A 15,748-nucleotide genomic window follows, 5' to 3' on the forward strand; every position below is an offset into this window, starting at 1 on the left:
CCTGCACATAGATTAAATTGATGCCAGACAAGAAACATAAAGCACACGCTTCACATTTCGCACAGGCAGAAGAACGTTTTTATATAGATATCCCGTCTCTGGGGCGGTCCCTGCGTGGTGCTTGCAGCCTCTGGAGTCCTCAGTAATGTTCAGTAACGTCCCTTTGCTGGTGACCGAGCACTGGATCAGGCTGCCCAGCGCGGCTGTGGAGTCTCCTCTCCGGAGACCCCCCGACCCCGCCCGCCCGCCACCCCGCCGACCTGCTCGGGGTGATCCTGCTCCAGCTGGGCGCTGGGCTAGGGGAGCTCCGGAGGCCCCTTCCAACCCCTGCCGCTCTGTGATTCTGTGAAGGGCTGGAAAGAAAAAAAAAAAAAAAAAAAAAAAAGAGGGGGCACTTTCTAGTGAACTTTCCCATAATTTTGGCTGGCACCCGGGAAACAGCCAAGAGGAACCGTGCCCCGTTACATTAACGGGCGGGCAGGCAGCGGGCAGGCAGCTGCCAGCCTCTGCAGGGACCCTCTGCCGGTCTGCGCTGTCCCTACGCCTTTGCACATCCCAGGCGAACACTGCAGTGCCTTCCGCGCCGCTCAGGCAGAAGCGGCAGGCTGCTACCGTGAGTAAAACCCCTGTCGCGACCGGACCCTCCATGTCACGCCCCAACCCCGCCCCCGCCGCTCCCCCCAGCGGCCCTTCCGGCAGCGCTGCGTCACTTCCCGTGCGGGCCGCAGCGAGGAGAAGATGGCGGCGCTGGGCGAACCGGTGCGGCTGGAGCGAGGTGAGCGCAACTCCGGCCGAGGGACGGGCGCTCCCGCCCGCTTTCTGCCGCGGGCGAGCTGGGGCGGTGGAGCTGCTGGTCCACCCGCTGCCCGGGCCGGGCCCTGGGTCGCGTTGCCGGTGGCCTGTCCCGAGCCCTTGGGACGGTCCGTCCGCCGTCAGACGCTTTCCTGGCCTGAGGCCTCAGGGAGCGGCGCAGCGCCGTGCCGCCGAGGGGGCGAGAGCGGGCAGCGGTGGCGGTGCGGCCCTCTCCGGGCCGCCGCAGGGCACCGAGCGGCGCCTCTCTTCTCCCAGAGACCGCCGGAGAGCAGCCATGTGCTAGCTGCTTCGCAAATGCTTCCCTTCGCTCCTGGTTCTTTCGGTGTGTTGGCGGGGTTTGCTTCCTCGGGTTTTCGGTGTGCAGCCCCCGAAGGGTTTTCTCGGGTGTCAGGTTGCGGCTGGGGTTCCATGGGTGCACTCTCTCCAGACCTTCGGTGGTGCGTCCGGTGTGCCTTTGGTAGTGTCAACACTTCTGCCAGCTCTTTATTGAACCTGCGAGCGCCCTGTTTCTGTTTCTCTCGGAAAACTTGCTCTTGAACGAAGCTGATTCTTAGCTTTAAGTTCGATCTGTTAGGACGTGTCTTAGCAGTAATAACTTGGTTGTTTTTGTAGAAGACAAGTGACACATGCAGGAGTCCCTCTACACTTGTTCATGGTTCTGCTCGACTTTGTTACCCTCTCACATTTATGTTTTCATCCCGATTTACCAGTTTATAGTCTTAATTTATATTTTTAGTACTGTGCAGTGTGTAGCTAGAATTAGTAGAGAAACAGGTAAAATACAAAACTTAGTTGTGTATTTTTTTTCTGTGGCATGTTTGTGTCTTTTACCCAGGGCTTTTAAGAAACAATGATAAACTTCCTTCAGGGTGGTTCTTCAGAGCTGTGCAAGGTCTGCAGTCGCTCAGTGAATACATGCTTGTGTAACAGCATACGTGATTGGTTTATTAGTGTGTATTTAGGAAAGTAGGGGTGGGAAAATGGAATTTAAATGGGACTAATTCTGAGGATGAGAAATCCTATTCTTGAAAAGGAAAGCAGTTTAGTGAAGTGTAGGTGATTAGATGAACTGTTTTTCCACTGCCATTCCCATTGGCACCACCACTTCTGCTCACTTCTGCTTTTTCGTAGATGTGTAACTTGCTGTATATACCCACTTTATTGTGCTCGGTACTATCACGTGTCACCTACCCCAGAGTTCAGTTTTTCTGTTTGCCAGCCCTCCTTTCCATTCCGCAAGCAAAGCGCTTGTAATGCGTGAGAGGCCTGTAAATAGTGACTTATGTAAGAACTTTGCTTCCCACTCCGCAGCTCATCTACCCTCCCCGCTCCAAAGCTTGTTAATTAGGGCAGCAGCCTTGGCAGTGGATTAGTTGCTCTTGGTAGGTCTGTGGAGTTAAACCTCGGGCAGCATCCTTCTCCACCTCATTACCCTGCCACTATGCTCTACCCATGAAAACAAACAAATTTGCAGAGTTACTGAGAGATCAGAGGAACAAAAGAGCTATTTAGTCTTCTGGCATATCAGTCTTTTTAAGCAAAGAAGAAAAAGAGAGCAAAGTATAATGGACCTAAAAAAAGCAAGAGCTTTTTTTACAGAAATAAACAACCTCTGTTAATTGTATGGGGTTGCCTGCAGATAACTTGATGATGAGTGATCATCAGCTTGAAAGTGAACATCACTAATGTTGTTGGTATATAGCATAAGAAAAGAGAGAACAGTGTAGAAAATGAGCTGATTTAAAAAGGTTACCATATGCTTACCATCAGGGCAATTGAATATTCTCCCCATCTGTTCTCTCCTCCAAGCTGCATTGCAAACATCACCACCCAAATTCACTGGAGGGCAGGGAAGAAATAACATCTAACATTTTGAAGTAACTCTTATGGTTTGGTGATGATGTGTGATAACTCTACGTACACCTTAGCAATCCAGACTATTTGAATATAAGCAGCAGAGGTGGTTAATCAGGAGCGTCTGTGAGGATGCTGCATTTTTCCTCTTTCTGTGTTTAGTTCACACACATGCTTGGAGTGGTGGCATCTTGCTGGCATTTTTTTCCACATTCTTTTAGTTTAAATGTATCTTGTTTTTTCCCTCCCAGGACTTCAGTCTAGTATCCTGTGATCACAAAAAATGATTTGTGAAGATCAGGCAGCTGATATAAAAAGGATGAAAAGGTTAAAAGAAAATCCATTTTTTAGTTATGTGTGGATTCCATTTTATAATGAGTTTTATGGTTTTTTTAATCAGGTACCTCTGCAGTTATTTCTGCCTCGATCCTTGATGAAATCCATCAGTGGAACAATTCTATAGTGTTCATTTCAGTCTCTGGTGCTGAACAGTTGGCTAAGCCGTAGTATTAATATTGTGAGGAAGACAGCTTTCAGCTGATCGTATCCCGAGCAGTCGTTCAGGAAGGAGCAAACTACATAAGCAGAGCAGTCAACATTCTTTCCTTGAAAATGATAGGTGTGTTTTGCCACTTGTTCCCAGCCAAACTAGTTTCTCTCCAGAGCTAGGAGAGATTGAATCTTCAGCTTCTGACTAACAGTGCCTAATGCAGTTCAGTAGGAGAAAGTTATGCTCGTTTCACTTTCAGACTGGTCTAATGGGGTCCTGTCAGCAGGGTAAACAAAACAGAATAACTTTTGGGGAGAAGTGCCCTGGTAATGAGATCCGTTGCCTGTGTCTACCTGAGCAAGAGGTGCAGTGCGATAAAAGATCTGTTGAGTGCTGAGGACCCAACTTTCATGCTGTGTTTGTTGTCTTTGGATGTTTATTTTACAGCAGCGGCTTGGTCCTTTGATCCTAAAGCCCTTTTTTATTAAAGTGCACCCTCTGCTTTAGTTTAATCTAAAAGGAATCCAGTTCAGTATATCCCAGTCACTTTTTGACAAGCTGATTCTGTGCTCTTAGTCTACACTTTATGAAAGGCAGAGCTGGTTCCCAAATTAGCATTTTATACCCTAAGGTAAAATTGGCGATGTAGTTAAATATTTTGGCTCTTAGGAGATCCAGGTAGGAATTATATCTGGTTTATTGATGAAATGAGGAGGTCAACAAAGAGGAGAAATTAGCAAATGGAGATCTGGAGTCTTTGATTTCTGTAGCTACTCTTTGAATCAGTAGGTTGCTGTCACCCTTTAAAATTTCTTGCAGTATCCTAGTCAAACTGTTATCTAACAAGTTCACGCACCATACAGCTTAACATCATTCATGGACTGCAGGCTCGAACGGCTGGGTAGAACTGTATTCTTTATGTGTGTGAAATAGTCGTTTGTCTGCAAACATCTGCAAGTATTTAAATGATAGCTGTATGGTAATTTACATACTTCCTAGACTTTTTTTCGTTAATATATGGAGTGTTGCAGGATTGGAAGTGCTACTATTGCCATTTGTTGATCATTCTACTTCAAGCTGTTCAGTGTGAAATTCAGATCATTTGTACTGCTGTTGCTGAACATACAGATTACTAAAAATGTTAGTGAATTTGCATCATAAAAAGACTGAAAGATTAATAAATAACCACATCTAGAACCTCTTTAATTTCACCAAATATTTCGTATGTTATGTAAAATACAAAATGTGTGTTAGGAAATCAAAAGCTTTAGAAGCACTTTTTTCATTTTGTAGTTGTTGTACAAACAGCAAATATGCATGCCTGTGTGAAGTGAGTTCTCTGTAGACTTGGGAGTAGTAATAGCTGAAATCTAGTATTTGATATTTCTTTGCTTTAGATACCTGGTGCTTGAAGATACTTGCCAAAAAATGCCAGGTTCTCATGGCACGTAGAAAGAAACCTTAACTCTCATGTGAAATAATTTGTCTTGTAGCTGTAGCGATAATGCTTGGATGTTCTTCCATGAAGGGTTTGTTTCCAGTCTGTGGAACAGACATAGCTTTAACTGCTAGTGGATGGCCGGTCTGTGAGGTTAAGTCCTGCCTTGTTTAATTGACTGCACCACCTGATCTCGGTGTAGAAGTTGCTAAGACGTATCTGATGGATAATTTACAAAAGTGACAGAACATAACTGTGGGTTGTCTCTTGCTAATGCACTTCACCTTAATTTCAGAACATACACCCTGCTGTTTTCTTCATCCTCTTACGTAAATTCTCTCTCCTTACAATTGGCCTTTAGGAGAAGTTCATGGCTATTGCACGTCTTCTGTGCTGACCTGATGCCATTGAGTCGACGTGCACTCACATGAAAAATGATTGCCTAAATGTTCATTACTGAAAAAAGGAAGTAACGTGTTTGGGACATAGCCGTGTCCCAGGCTTCATCCTTGTCTAAAATAATCTCTGCCTTACTTGTATGGTAGATTAATCACTGCTGCTTTGCCTCTGTGATAATGAAGGTAATCCTTTCTATCTGCTTTTCTGAGAGACTGTTCTACTTGGAACTTGGGTGATTCAGAATCATCACTAATGTAACACTTTGGAAATACAAGTGAGGGATATTAATGTATTCTACTCTTGTAGAGCTGCCGGGAGCATGTCATATAGCAGTTGATGTCATGTTTGATGCCCATCTTGACTCATGCTGGTCTGGAATCAAATCCTTCACAGGGAGTTCAGTCTCACAAAGCAACATCTGCATTTATGAGAATATGGATGTGAATTCTTAGGAACAAATTTCTAGGAACTGGAACAAAGAGGTTTGGGGTTGAGGATTCTACACTACAGAGGTATTCTCTCTCAGCTGAGAATATCAAAAGGAGTTTAGTTGTTTTTCTGAGCACTTTGGAGAAAAAAAAAATAGGCCAGATGGTTCTCAGCCCTGTTGTAGGGAAGGCATTAAGTGTACTCTTGTTCTACTGAATTTTTGAATATCAAAGGAATCTTAGTGTATTTGACAATACTCTAGCTGGTTTGAACAAAATATTATCTGTGCACTAGATAAAATTATGAAGTTATGCATATTAAATATTGATAGTGTATATATCCGTGAAATATTTCAGCCTGATTTTAAACTTCAAGGAAAAATCAGATTGTCTTTAAAATAGACATATGGTAGTGATACCTCTAGATATTTCACAGGGTTGGATTGTCGTGGTTATAAGTCGTGTCGACTTAAAAATAATGGGAAAACATGGTGGTTTATTGCAACATTTTGTAGATGTATAGTTGTATGTTGTTTTAAGGTATATGCAAGGACACACACATGCAGACTGCTCCATTAATTTAAAAAAAAAAAAAAATCAAAACCAAAAAAACCCAAACAAACAAACTTGAATTTTCCTCAGGCATTCCTCATTACTGGTGCTTTATTTTTCTGTAGACATCTGCAGAGCAATTGAGTTGCTGGAAAAATTACAGAGAAGTGGAGAAGTGCCACCACAAAAGCTACAGGCTTTGCAAAGGGTCCTTCAAAGTGAATTCTGTAATGCTGTGAGGGAGGTAAGTTAACTTTGACATAAGCAGTTACCTTGAGTTAACAATCCATATGTTATGCTTTTTCCTTTTGTGTTCAGTGCAGTAATCTGATTTTTTTTCTTTCTAAAAGCTGAATTTGACTTACAGAGCTTAACAGAACAAGACTTATTTTTAAAAGTTCAAAAGAAGGTAATTTGGGATGGCATACGTTATTAAATAATGGCTCAGGAGCAAATCACTTTTTAGAGGTTATTTTGAGAGTCTGTCCTTACTGGCAGCTAGCAGGCTGCTAACCTCCTGGAATGTAAGAATGGACAAAGTACGAATTGCCTCTGTTTCTTTTAAGCCAAATCCCTTTCACCTTGAGGTGGAGCCTTGCACCACCTCATCTTCATTCCAGATACTCTGTGTCAGAGACTTTTAAGTGATTGAGTATGCCTGCTATTGCTCTTGCTGCTACCACTGATAATGCCTGGAACGATTTAAAAGATCTGTTTGTAGACATAGGTGTCATCTTAATGTTTCCATCCTATCAAGGACAGCATGTTTATTGCTTAGCAAGTCCAGATGATAGGCAGGTAGATGCAAGGGATGTGGGTTAGCTCTCAGTTAAGCGCCTCCTTAGTGTTAGTATTCTTACTGCCTCTGTGTTTTCAATACCTTTTTTTTTTTTTTAACTTAAGATAGTCAGTTGCATCAGTTGAAGGAAAATATGGGGGCTTGTGGAGAGGGCTAGGTTGTTGGGAGAGCTTTGAAGAGCTGTCCTTAAGTGATTTTGCGTACATCCGTATTGAAGAGTTCCAGCTTGAAGCAAACAAGCGAAGGTAGTCATCCTTGTCTCCAGTCCAGTGTGTTATACTAACTAAACTAATAGTGGGGTCTGAATCCTGTGGAAGGAGGGAAGATGTAGGTTGAAACCTAGATATGCATGGATTAACTGAGCAATAATGATGCTGAGAGAGTTGTTTCTTCATAGTGTAGGTGATTGTCCCTTGATACCTTGTAGTGAATGAGGGAGTAAGGTGTGTACTTCTTAATTTACACATTTTTGAGTTATACCTGATATTTTGTTGTATTATCTAAGCAGAAAAATATCTGTTTTCCCCGTACTTAAGCTGTTTTGTCTCTAAAGGTGTATGAACACGTATACGAAACTGTGGATATCAGCAGTAGCCCAGAAGTTAGAGCTAATGCAACAGCAAAGGTAAAAGCCAAACTATAACTTCTGTAAAATATAGTAGTTTGTTACTTTAGAAGCAGAAGATGATTATTTAAAATTCAGAAGGATATTATCTAGATGTCTGATAAAATGGATAAGTTTAACGGGTTATTAAAAGGTTTAACAAAAGACTTGTTATTTTTAAATTTCTGCATTTTAATTTTATTCTTGAAGTTCTAAATTTTTCATGCTAGTGTTTGGTATCTAGGGAATTAATCTCATTTGTCTTAATGTTTAAGTACTTTGAGATAAAAATACTTTTTCAGCCTGCTCACTGTGTCTAGCTGAAGGATCTATTTTTAATATCTTATAAATAGGAAAATCTTGTTCCTTACAGGCCACTGTAGCTGCATTTGCTGCTAGTGAAGGTCATTCCCATCCCAGAGTGGTTGAACTACCCAAAACCGAAGAAGGTCTTGGATTCAACATTATGGGAGGCAAAGAACAAAACTCTCCAATCTATATCTCTCGAATTATCCCTGGTGGTATAGCTGATAGACATGGAGGCCTGAAACGTGGAGACCAGCTGCTTTCTGTAAACGGAGTGGTAGGAATTGGTTTTCCCTTTACGTAGCAGTAACTTCTTATTTCCACTTGGGGGCATACGGAGAATAGGCATGACAAGCTCGATGTCATCTTCTAGTCTTGGCGAAGTAGCTTTTCTTTGGCCTTGCAGGAACAACTTCCTTAGATTTCTAGGGAGTTGTGTGCGTTGAGAGTTCTAGGATTATACTTTGGTTAACTATCTCAACTGGGAACTGTGCTACTTATGTCAGTATTTCAGATTCTGAGGGGTTGTATAAATCTAGTCAAAGTATTGTTTTGTGAAATAGTATTAAACTGCCATTATGGCTGCTTCTATCATCCAAGTTTCATGATGCAGATTTTAATTAATATAGCTTTCTGCACATTCTAAGGTAAGTAGTAAATTATGCTGTGCTATGTTGCATTAGACTGACCAGATGCTCATCCCAATAAAAATGCTACTGCATGATGGAACTACGAGGTGGTGGTATCTTCAGTGGTGTGATATTTTTTTCCTTCCGCTGAAGTGGACTAGTTTCAAAAACTGAGACTTTCTAGCATATTTTAAGGAGCATATGCCTAAAGTGTTGTTGTGGGTATTTCTTTTTAATAAGTATCCTCTTCTGTAGAGTTACAGTACAAAAAGCAAAACACAGGGTGGCTGGGAAGAGGCGGCTATGGACAAGCTTTGACTTAAGGCAGCTGCTAGTCAAATGCATGTAAATATCTCTCAAACTTTTGCTTTTATTTACAGACAAGCTGTATGCTATCTTAAAATCAGTGTTCTCAGAATTACATCTGCAAACCTGATTTTATTTTAAGACTGAGGGTCGAACTAAATACCGTGCTCTTTAATGCAAGTGGGGTTCTTTGACGCATGAAAGAAATGGAGACTTACTGGGTGTCTGTACTCTGGGAAGTCCCTGCTAGCACAGATCGCTGACATGCTGGGCTCCAGACTATTACCTGGGAGTCCAGATGTCCTTTTCAGGAGACGTAAGAGAAATCACAGCCGTGGTGATGCAACTGTCCTTGGCCTAGCCTTCCTGATATTTTTAAGCATTGAGAGACAGGTGTTAGGACTGTCTTTAGAGGAGGCCTTCCTCACCCACAGATGCTCTTCAAGAAAACAAAACAACCACTCCACCCCAAACTGAACCAGATCATCAGACAGTTGGTACAGCTGACAATGACTGCATGTGTGTGCATGCACATGTATAAATACGTATATAGCCATTGAAAGAATACAGTGAATGGATAAAATACTGTTGAGAATGCTAATGTGGTCTCAGAAGAAGAATCTTCTGATGTTTACAGATGGAATCCTATCATCTTAATACATATGACAGGCATTTTCTTGTAATTGTAATTTCTAATTTAATACTTTAAAAAAAATAATAATTGATGCTGCCAAGAGTGCAGTGAATGTGCCTTAAAACAAGTTTGGGTGTTTTTTTCAGCTTGGAGATTTTGAGTATACTCCAGAATTTGAGGTATTTTGGTATAATTAAACATAAACTTTACAAACCTTTTATTACCAGTTTTAAACAGAACAGCCTACACATCCAGTTGAATAACAAAAATGAAAACATTCAAATGTATGTGCTGTCTGATAGAAGAGAAATAACCTGGGTTTTTTTAACTGTTGTCTTTCTTTCTGTAAGTAACTTTATAGTAACGGGGAAACCCTCCAATCAACAGGTACATCACCTGCCTTCTAGCTTCTAATAGCACCAGTGGGAGGTAGGCTTGGGGTAGTCCCATCATTGTGTTTAATAAGTTTGGGAGAAATAAGTTTTGCTGATAAAATGTATGCTATCCATGAATGTATATTTGAATGCAGTTGTTGAGAATTCTTGCTTAAGATTTGTAATGAGATGAATCCAGTATAACCCCAATACATTCTGAGAGTTGTTTTAGGAAAGTATTTTTATTCTCTTCTTATTGAGTTGGGTTAGGCTGTTCTTACTCAGTTTAGAGAATGAATACCTTGCATTTACTGAGACGCATGGAAAACTAAGATAAACAACACACTGCGTGTTAGCTGCTCTATTGTGGGTGCCCAGTGTGCACTGTTTTGCCTTGTAACACAGGGTAACATCAAGGCAGCTATCTTGCAGTTGTCTCTGGCAGCTTACTAGGCAAATTGAGGAAGACTACTGCATTTAAAATGCATACCAAAAGAAGATTTGAAATTCAAGATTGTTTATAAGTGTCCTCCTGAAATTGTTGATTTTTAAGTGTAATTTCATAATTGCCTAATGTTATCCTTATTTCACCTACTGTACGTGAATACAGAATTTAATTGTTCAGCATAAACCTAACCAAAAGTTTTGCACTACTCTTGTTAATACTAATAATATATTTATCATCACCTCTTTCTGATTTGCTGAAGAATAAATCCTGAACTTCAGTGACATTGTCCTTGTGCAGTCTCCAAACTAGAATACTTCAATATTTGATTATGTAGAAGTTGTACAAAAAATGTTTTCAGTGCGTGTCTTTACTAATACTGTACTTAATGGTTTATGCTTTGCAGAGTGTCGAAGGTGAACACCATGAAAAAGCAGTAGAACTGCTGAAGGCAGCTCAAGGAAAGGTTAAATTAGTTGTGCGATACACGCCAAAGGTCCTGGAAGAAATGGAGTCGAGATTTGAAAAAATGAGATCGGCAAAACGCAGGCAGCAAAATTAACATTGTATGCAATAACTTAAAGAGAAAATATATTCCATTTACGTTTTATAGTTTGCTTTGTGACTCGGTTGATCCAGTGCCTGGGCTACAAAAGACACTGTCCTTTTCATAGAATCACAGAATGACTGAGGTTGGAGGAACTCCTGGAGATCGCCTAGTCCAGCCCCCTCCGCTCAGAGGGGGGTTAGCTAGAGCAGGTTGCTCAGCACTGTGACAAGCTGGGGTTTTGAGCGTCTCCAAAGATGGAGACTCCAGAAGATCTCTGGGCAACCTGTTCTAGTGTTTCGATCTCCCTCACTACAAAGGTCCATTCTTGTGTTTAAATGGAGTTTCCTGTATTTCCATTTGTGCCCATTGCCTCTTGTCCAGTCACTGGATGCTGCTGAGAAGAGTCTGGCTCTTTTTATGCCCTGTCAGGCATTTACACACATTGGTAAGATCACCCCAAGCTGCCTTCTCTCCAGGCTAGACAATCCCAGTTCTTTCAGCCTCTCCTTGACTGTCGATGCTCCTATCACATAATCGCCTTTGCGGCCCTTCACTGGACTCGCTCTTGCGTGCCCAAGTCTCTATCGAACTGGGGAGCCCAAAACTGGACCCAGCACTTGAGTTGTCTCACCAGGGCTGAGCAGAGGGGAAGAATCACCTCCCTCGACTCGCTGCTTTTCCTAATGCAGACCAGGAGGCTGCTGGGCTGCTTTGCCACAAGGGAACATCGGTGGCTCGCGGTCAGCTTTGTGTTGCTCTCTGCAAGGCTGCTTTGTAGCTGGTCAGCCCCCAGCCCAAACTGGTGCGTGAGGTTATTCCTCCCCAGGTGTAGGACTTTGCACTTTCCTTTGCTGAGCTTTGAGATTCCCGTTTGCCTGTTTCTCCAGCCTGCCGAAGTCCCTCTGAATGGCTCGCTGAGAGCGTACTCTGTCCTGTCACCCGTGGTGTTAATGAAAATGTCAAAACAGCACGGACCCCGGTACAGACCCCTGGGGTGCGTCAGTAGTCCAGCCAGACTTTGTGCCGCTGATCACAACCATGGTTGGCAGTTCAGCCATTTTTAGAATGTTTTCGGTCTATGCTTGTTTCACAGTTTGAGGAATGTGTACTTTTAAAATGGCCTAAGATACCCCCCAAAAAACTATATATGTTGATATTTCTATTGTGGGTTTTTTTTTTTAAATAAGTCTCTTTCATGTCAGACCTCTAAGCATGAAGGTGAATTTACAGATTTTTCAAAGGCTTTTAATAAGACATTTCTGCAATCGGCATCACTTTTTTCCTGTTTTCTTTTGGCATTATTTAACATAGAATCTGCAGGTTTTTTTGCTGAATGATTTTGGGAAAAAAGATTCTTATGTAGCAGTATTTTGGCACTTTTCTTAAGAATATGTTGTATATCAATTACAAAACCTAATCATGATCTACTGTGTAGCTGATAATGATACCAGATTTTGTAATGTTTTGGCGAGTACATTATTTTTACACTTCTGCTAAATCGTAATTCGTTACTCTGGAAATTGTATTACCTCACCTGTAAATAATTTACAGTTGGTATTATCATATAATGATTTTGTAATAGCTGACACTTACAAATTTGCAACAATCATTCCTGTAACTTATATTATTTTGTACTACTCTGAAAGCAGTTAAGGGGAAAAATGTAATTGTGTATGCAGTTCTGGATCGAGTCTCTAGGTGTATTTTTATATTCAGAAACAGAAGTTATGTTAATGCAGTGCAACAGAATTCCAGATGTTTCCCTGACCACCTGCTGTTTAAAAGAAATACTCATCTTAATTGTCATACCTCTCTTGTGTTTTTTAGTATCTTCTATTGTAGTTTTGTCTACAGACTGACTGTATTGGTCTTGGAATAGTTAGCACCTAAATTATTGATTATTACATTGATAAGAGTAAAATGTTCTGAGGCTTATATGCCAGGTTACCCTGACATGTGAACTTGTCTGGGGTTTTATCACTGACTGCTTCTGACTTGGAGAGTTCTTGTTTGTACTATGAAGTACCGCATCACCATTGCTAGGGAACTTTGTGTGGAATGGTGCTGTGGTGGTAATAAGGAAATTAATATCTTCTCAAGTGTAGTTGATGGTGGCGCAGGTTTTGTGTGCTGCTTTGAAGAAACTTTTTCTGGAGGGAGAATCATCTAACAGGTTTGAGGCTGTACTTGTGTGGTTTAGGGTTTGGGTTCTTTTTTTTCTCTTTTTTTTTAAGTTTCACCTTTTTGCTATATATTTAGAATTAACTTGATTGTCTACTGGGTGTTTGTTCACTTGTATGGCAGCTATGAGTGCTTCCTAATTGACTGTTAGTAATTTGATTCTTAGAGGCTTTAAACTGAAAAGTGCAGTTCTTACTATGTGGTTAATCCCTAGTCTTTTCACGTGGAGCGGTATGATCCATTGTGAAATGATTCAGTATGTGAAAGAAAGGAAGAGTTTAGCGATCTAAAAATGACAGCATGAAGTTTGTGCTTTGTCAGTTGATCTACTGGAAAAGAAAAAAAATGTGATTGCTACAGGCAAGTGAGAAATGTGATTGCTTTCTGCATGTTTGTAAGCATGGTAAGCCTGCAAAGAGAAATTTGGATTTTAAAGATCCTGATAGTTTGAAAATGCGGTAAACTATATTTATCAGTTAGATGATGTTGAGCACTGAATTGCATGGCTGATTATCTGTCATAGGCCTCTTTCAAAAGGCCTCGTTACTGATACAGCCGTGTTGTTGAATTGTATATTTTTATGGAACAACTAATGTTTAAAGTATTGAGACCAAAATCACTAGTTAGACCAATTGTGGATGTTTTAATTTAATTGTAAAATAGTAGAGATTTGTTCTAGAGCTATATATAAAAATATATATTAAAGAAAGGTATGGGTACAAGATAGAAACGTGCATTCTAAAACCTGTACCCCTTGTGTTATTGAACAGAGGGGTGTGTTTTGTTACTCTAAGGAAATATTTACTCTAGTGCAGCTAGAGCTGCTAAATGCAGTAGCATTTCCATTCTGAATTGTAGCATTTGGATACAGTTTGTCAACTACTACAAAATGGGGGGAGGTGTATCTGGGCATATAAAGTGTATGTGTAGAATTTAATAAAAAGCTTTTAAATTGCAACAGCAACAACAACAAAAAAATCCAGTAAACAGACAACTCATTAACAGTCATCTTCAATGCTATGAAAACCCTATAATATTAAGGAAAGGATGGGTTAAAATATGCCAAGAAACTTGATCTCTGTTACTACTGAGCAGTGCCTGTACTGTGTTAATATGCAGTCCCTACACACTTGGCATACGTGGGTATGCAAACAGGTTAAGAGGAGATATCGTTTCTGCAGATAACTTCTGCATCTATTGCTGCTGTGAGGGATCTTTGGGTTTTATCAACAGAAAAATAAAAGTTAAATTTCAATGCATTGTGTTTGTGCGTTTTTCTTCTGACTTTCCGTTTTGAGTACTGTTTTCAGACTGCTGTAATCGGGTGTTTTTAATCCCTAGGGCATAACCTAAACACCCTGCCTGTGTGTGGGCATCCCAAGAGAAAAACTTAAAATCTGTTGTGAGTTTGTTCTTCTGATTGCTTACAGATCTTCCCTTTTCTACCCCAATGTTTTGAGATTTGTTGGAGAAGAAAATCAGAAAGCTAGAAAGTATCTATAATATCTTGGAGCTTCTGTATTTTTTAGACCTCCTTAATCTCAGCTGTGTAAACTTAGATGATGCATATTATTCTGAGTCAGATATTATCTTTTAATTGTTTGAAGCAAGTATCTCAAGTAATGAGATGTTGAATTTCTGTAATTCCTTGTTTAAAGGCTTTGTAAGTTTGTCAGCTCCTCAGAAAAATGTGCCTGGAGTAACGAACTGAGATAAAGGTAGGAGAAAATGCTTTGGTTCTGAATGTAAAATGACTTTTTTAATGTAGGTAGGCTGGACTGCTAATTGAAAATATATGCAAAAATCTTTATATGAATATTTTTATTTGATGTAGAGGACTGATAACACATGAACTGGAAATAAGAACACTTTTTCAGTTTAAAATCAAACAATTTCCATGATCTGGCATACGCCGTGGCTGACTGTTCTGCTGAAGAAGGTTTGACTTATAAACTGTGACTGAAGTACATTAAGACTGAACTTAATGTCATTTCATAACTTGAAAAAAACCAGTAATTTATCCATGTCATGGTTTTCATTGCAATTACAGGCTTAGCTGATTTTAAATCAACTGAAAATGTTGGTGGAACATACTTTATTTCTGACTTCTGATTTCAACTGTGATCTAGCTGTCAATAGCCAAACAGGCCGGAAAAGTATTTTGACCAAGCTAGTATCCCACCTTAAACAGGCGTGGACTGAGAGAACCAAACTGACTCATAAACTACGTAAGCAGCTCCAGTGTTTTGCTGCAACATCGTTTCCTCTCTTCTGATAATTTCTTGCTGGATGCAAATTTTTGATTTTTTCCATTGACGTAAGTGAACTCCAAAAGCAAAGTGCATGGTCAAAGGAATTGTGTTGGTCTAGGGAAAGGGTGAGACCATGGTAGGCAGAAAAACTGGAATTATGTGGAAGCCCAAGACAGGGAGCAGTCTGGGTTTCTGTGATCCGTTACCTTGTAAAATCCTGATTAGAAGCTGGTTTTTGAGAAAAGCCTGGATTGCAGCGCTCACTTTTACAGGGAAGCTGGCCTTTGCCTGGAGGGTCTGAGGCCAAGACAGCACAATCAACAAAAGACATCTGAAATGCAGAGGTGTGCCTCGGGATAAAGTTAGTAGCTAGTTCGAATAATAATAAATCAAACCAAGAAAGCTGCAATAAAAGTTCCAGAGAAGCCTTTTAAAATTGTTAGTGTTGAATTTGAAGTTCTGATGTGCTACTATTTCTTGTTGGTTGGGTTGGGATAGAGTTAATTTTCTTCATAGTAGCTAGTATGGGGCTATGGTTTGGAGTTATGCTGAACATTGTGTTGATAATGCAAAGATGTTTTAGTTATTGCTGAGCAGGGCTTCCAAAGGTAAGTAAAACCACCTGTGCCTGGGTCTTATCTAATCGCAGCTCAACTTCTCTGCCTGAGCAGTACAGTAGCATTGTCTGAATAAA

The 15,748-nt window shown here is 40.7% G+C and overlaps 1 protein-coding gene across 1 annotated transcript; it reads left to right on the forward strand.

Moving 5' to 3' along the window:
* The first annotated feature begins 678 nt into the window (after nucleotides 1-678).
* On the forward strand, nucleotides 679-14,057 carry LIN7C (lin-7 cell polarity scaffold C). The gene is made up of 5 exons (XM_075755316.1): nucleotides 679-775; nucleotides 6,100-6,218; nucleotides 7,327-7,398; nucleotides 7,751-7,960; nucleotides 10,478-14,057. Exons 1-5 carry the CDS (start codon nucleotides 739-741, stop codon nucleotides 10,631-10,633), a joined length of 594 nt encoding a protein of 197 aa, XP_075611431.1. The 5' UTR covers nucleotides 679-738; the 3' UTR covers nucleotides 10,634-14,057.
* Nucleotides 14,058-15,748: the final 1,691 nt, after the last annotated feature.

Source organism: Balearica regulorum, chromosome 5 (assembly GCF_011004875.1).
Source record: "Balearica regulorum gibbericeps isolate bBalReg1 chromosome 5, bBalReg1.pri, whole genome shotgun sequence".
NCBI classification, from domain to species: Eukaryota; Metazoa; Chordata; class Aves; order Gruiformes; family Gruidae; genus Balearica; species Balearica regulorum.

Coding starts and splice junctions, on each gene's coding strand:
- LIN7C (XM_075755316.1), top strand. CDS start 739: ATGGCGGCGCTGGGCGAACCGGTGCGGCTGGAGCGAG. Junction 6,219..7,326: donor TCTGTAATGCTGTGAGGGAG/GTAAGTTAACTT, acceptor TTGTCTCTAAAG/GTGTATGAACACGTATACGA. Junction 7,961..10,477: donor TGCTTTCTGTAAACGGAGTG/GTAGGAATTGGT, acceptor TATGCTTTGCAG/AGTGTCGAAGGTGAACACCA.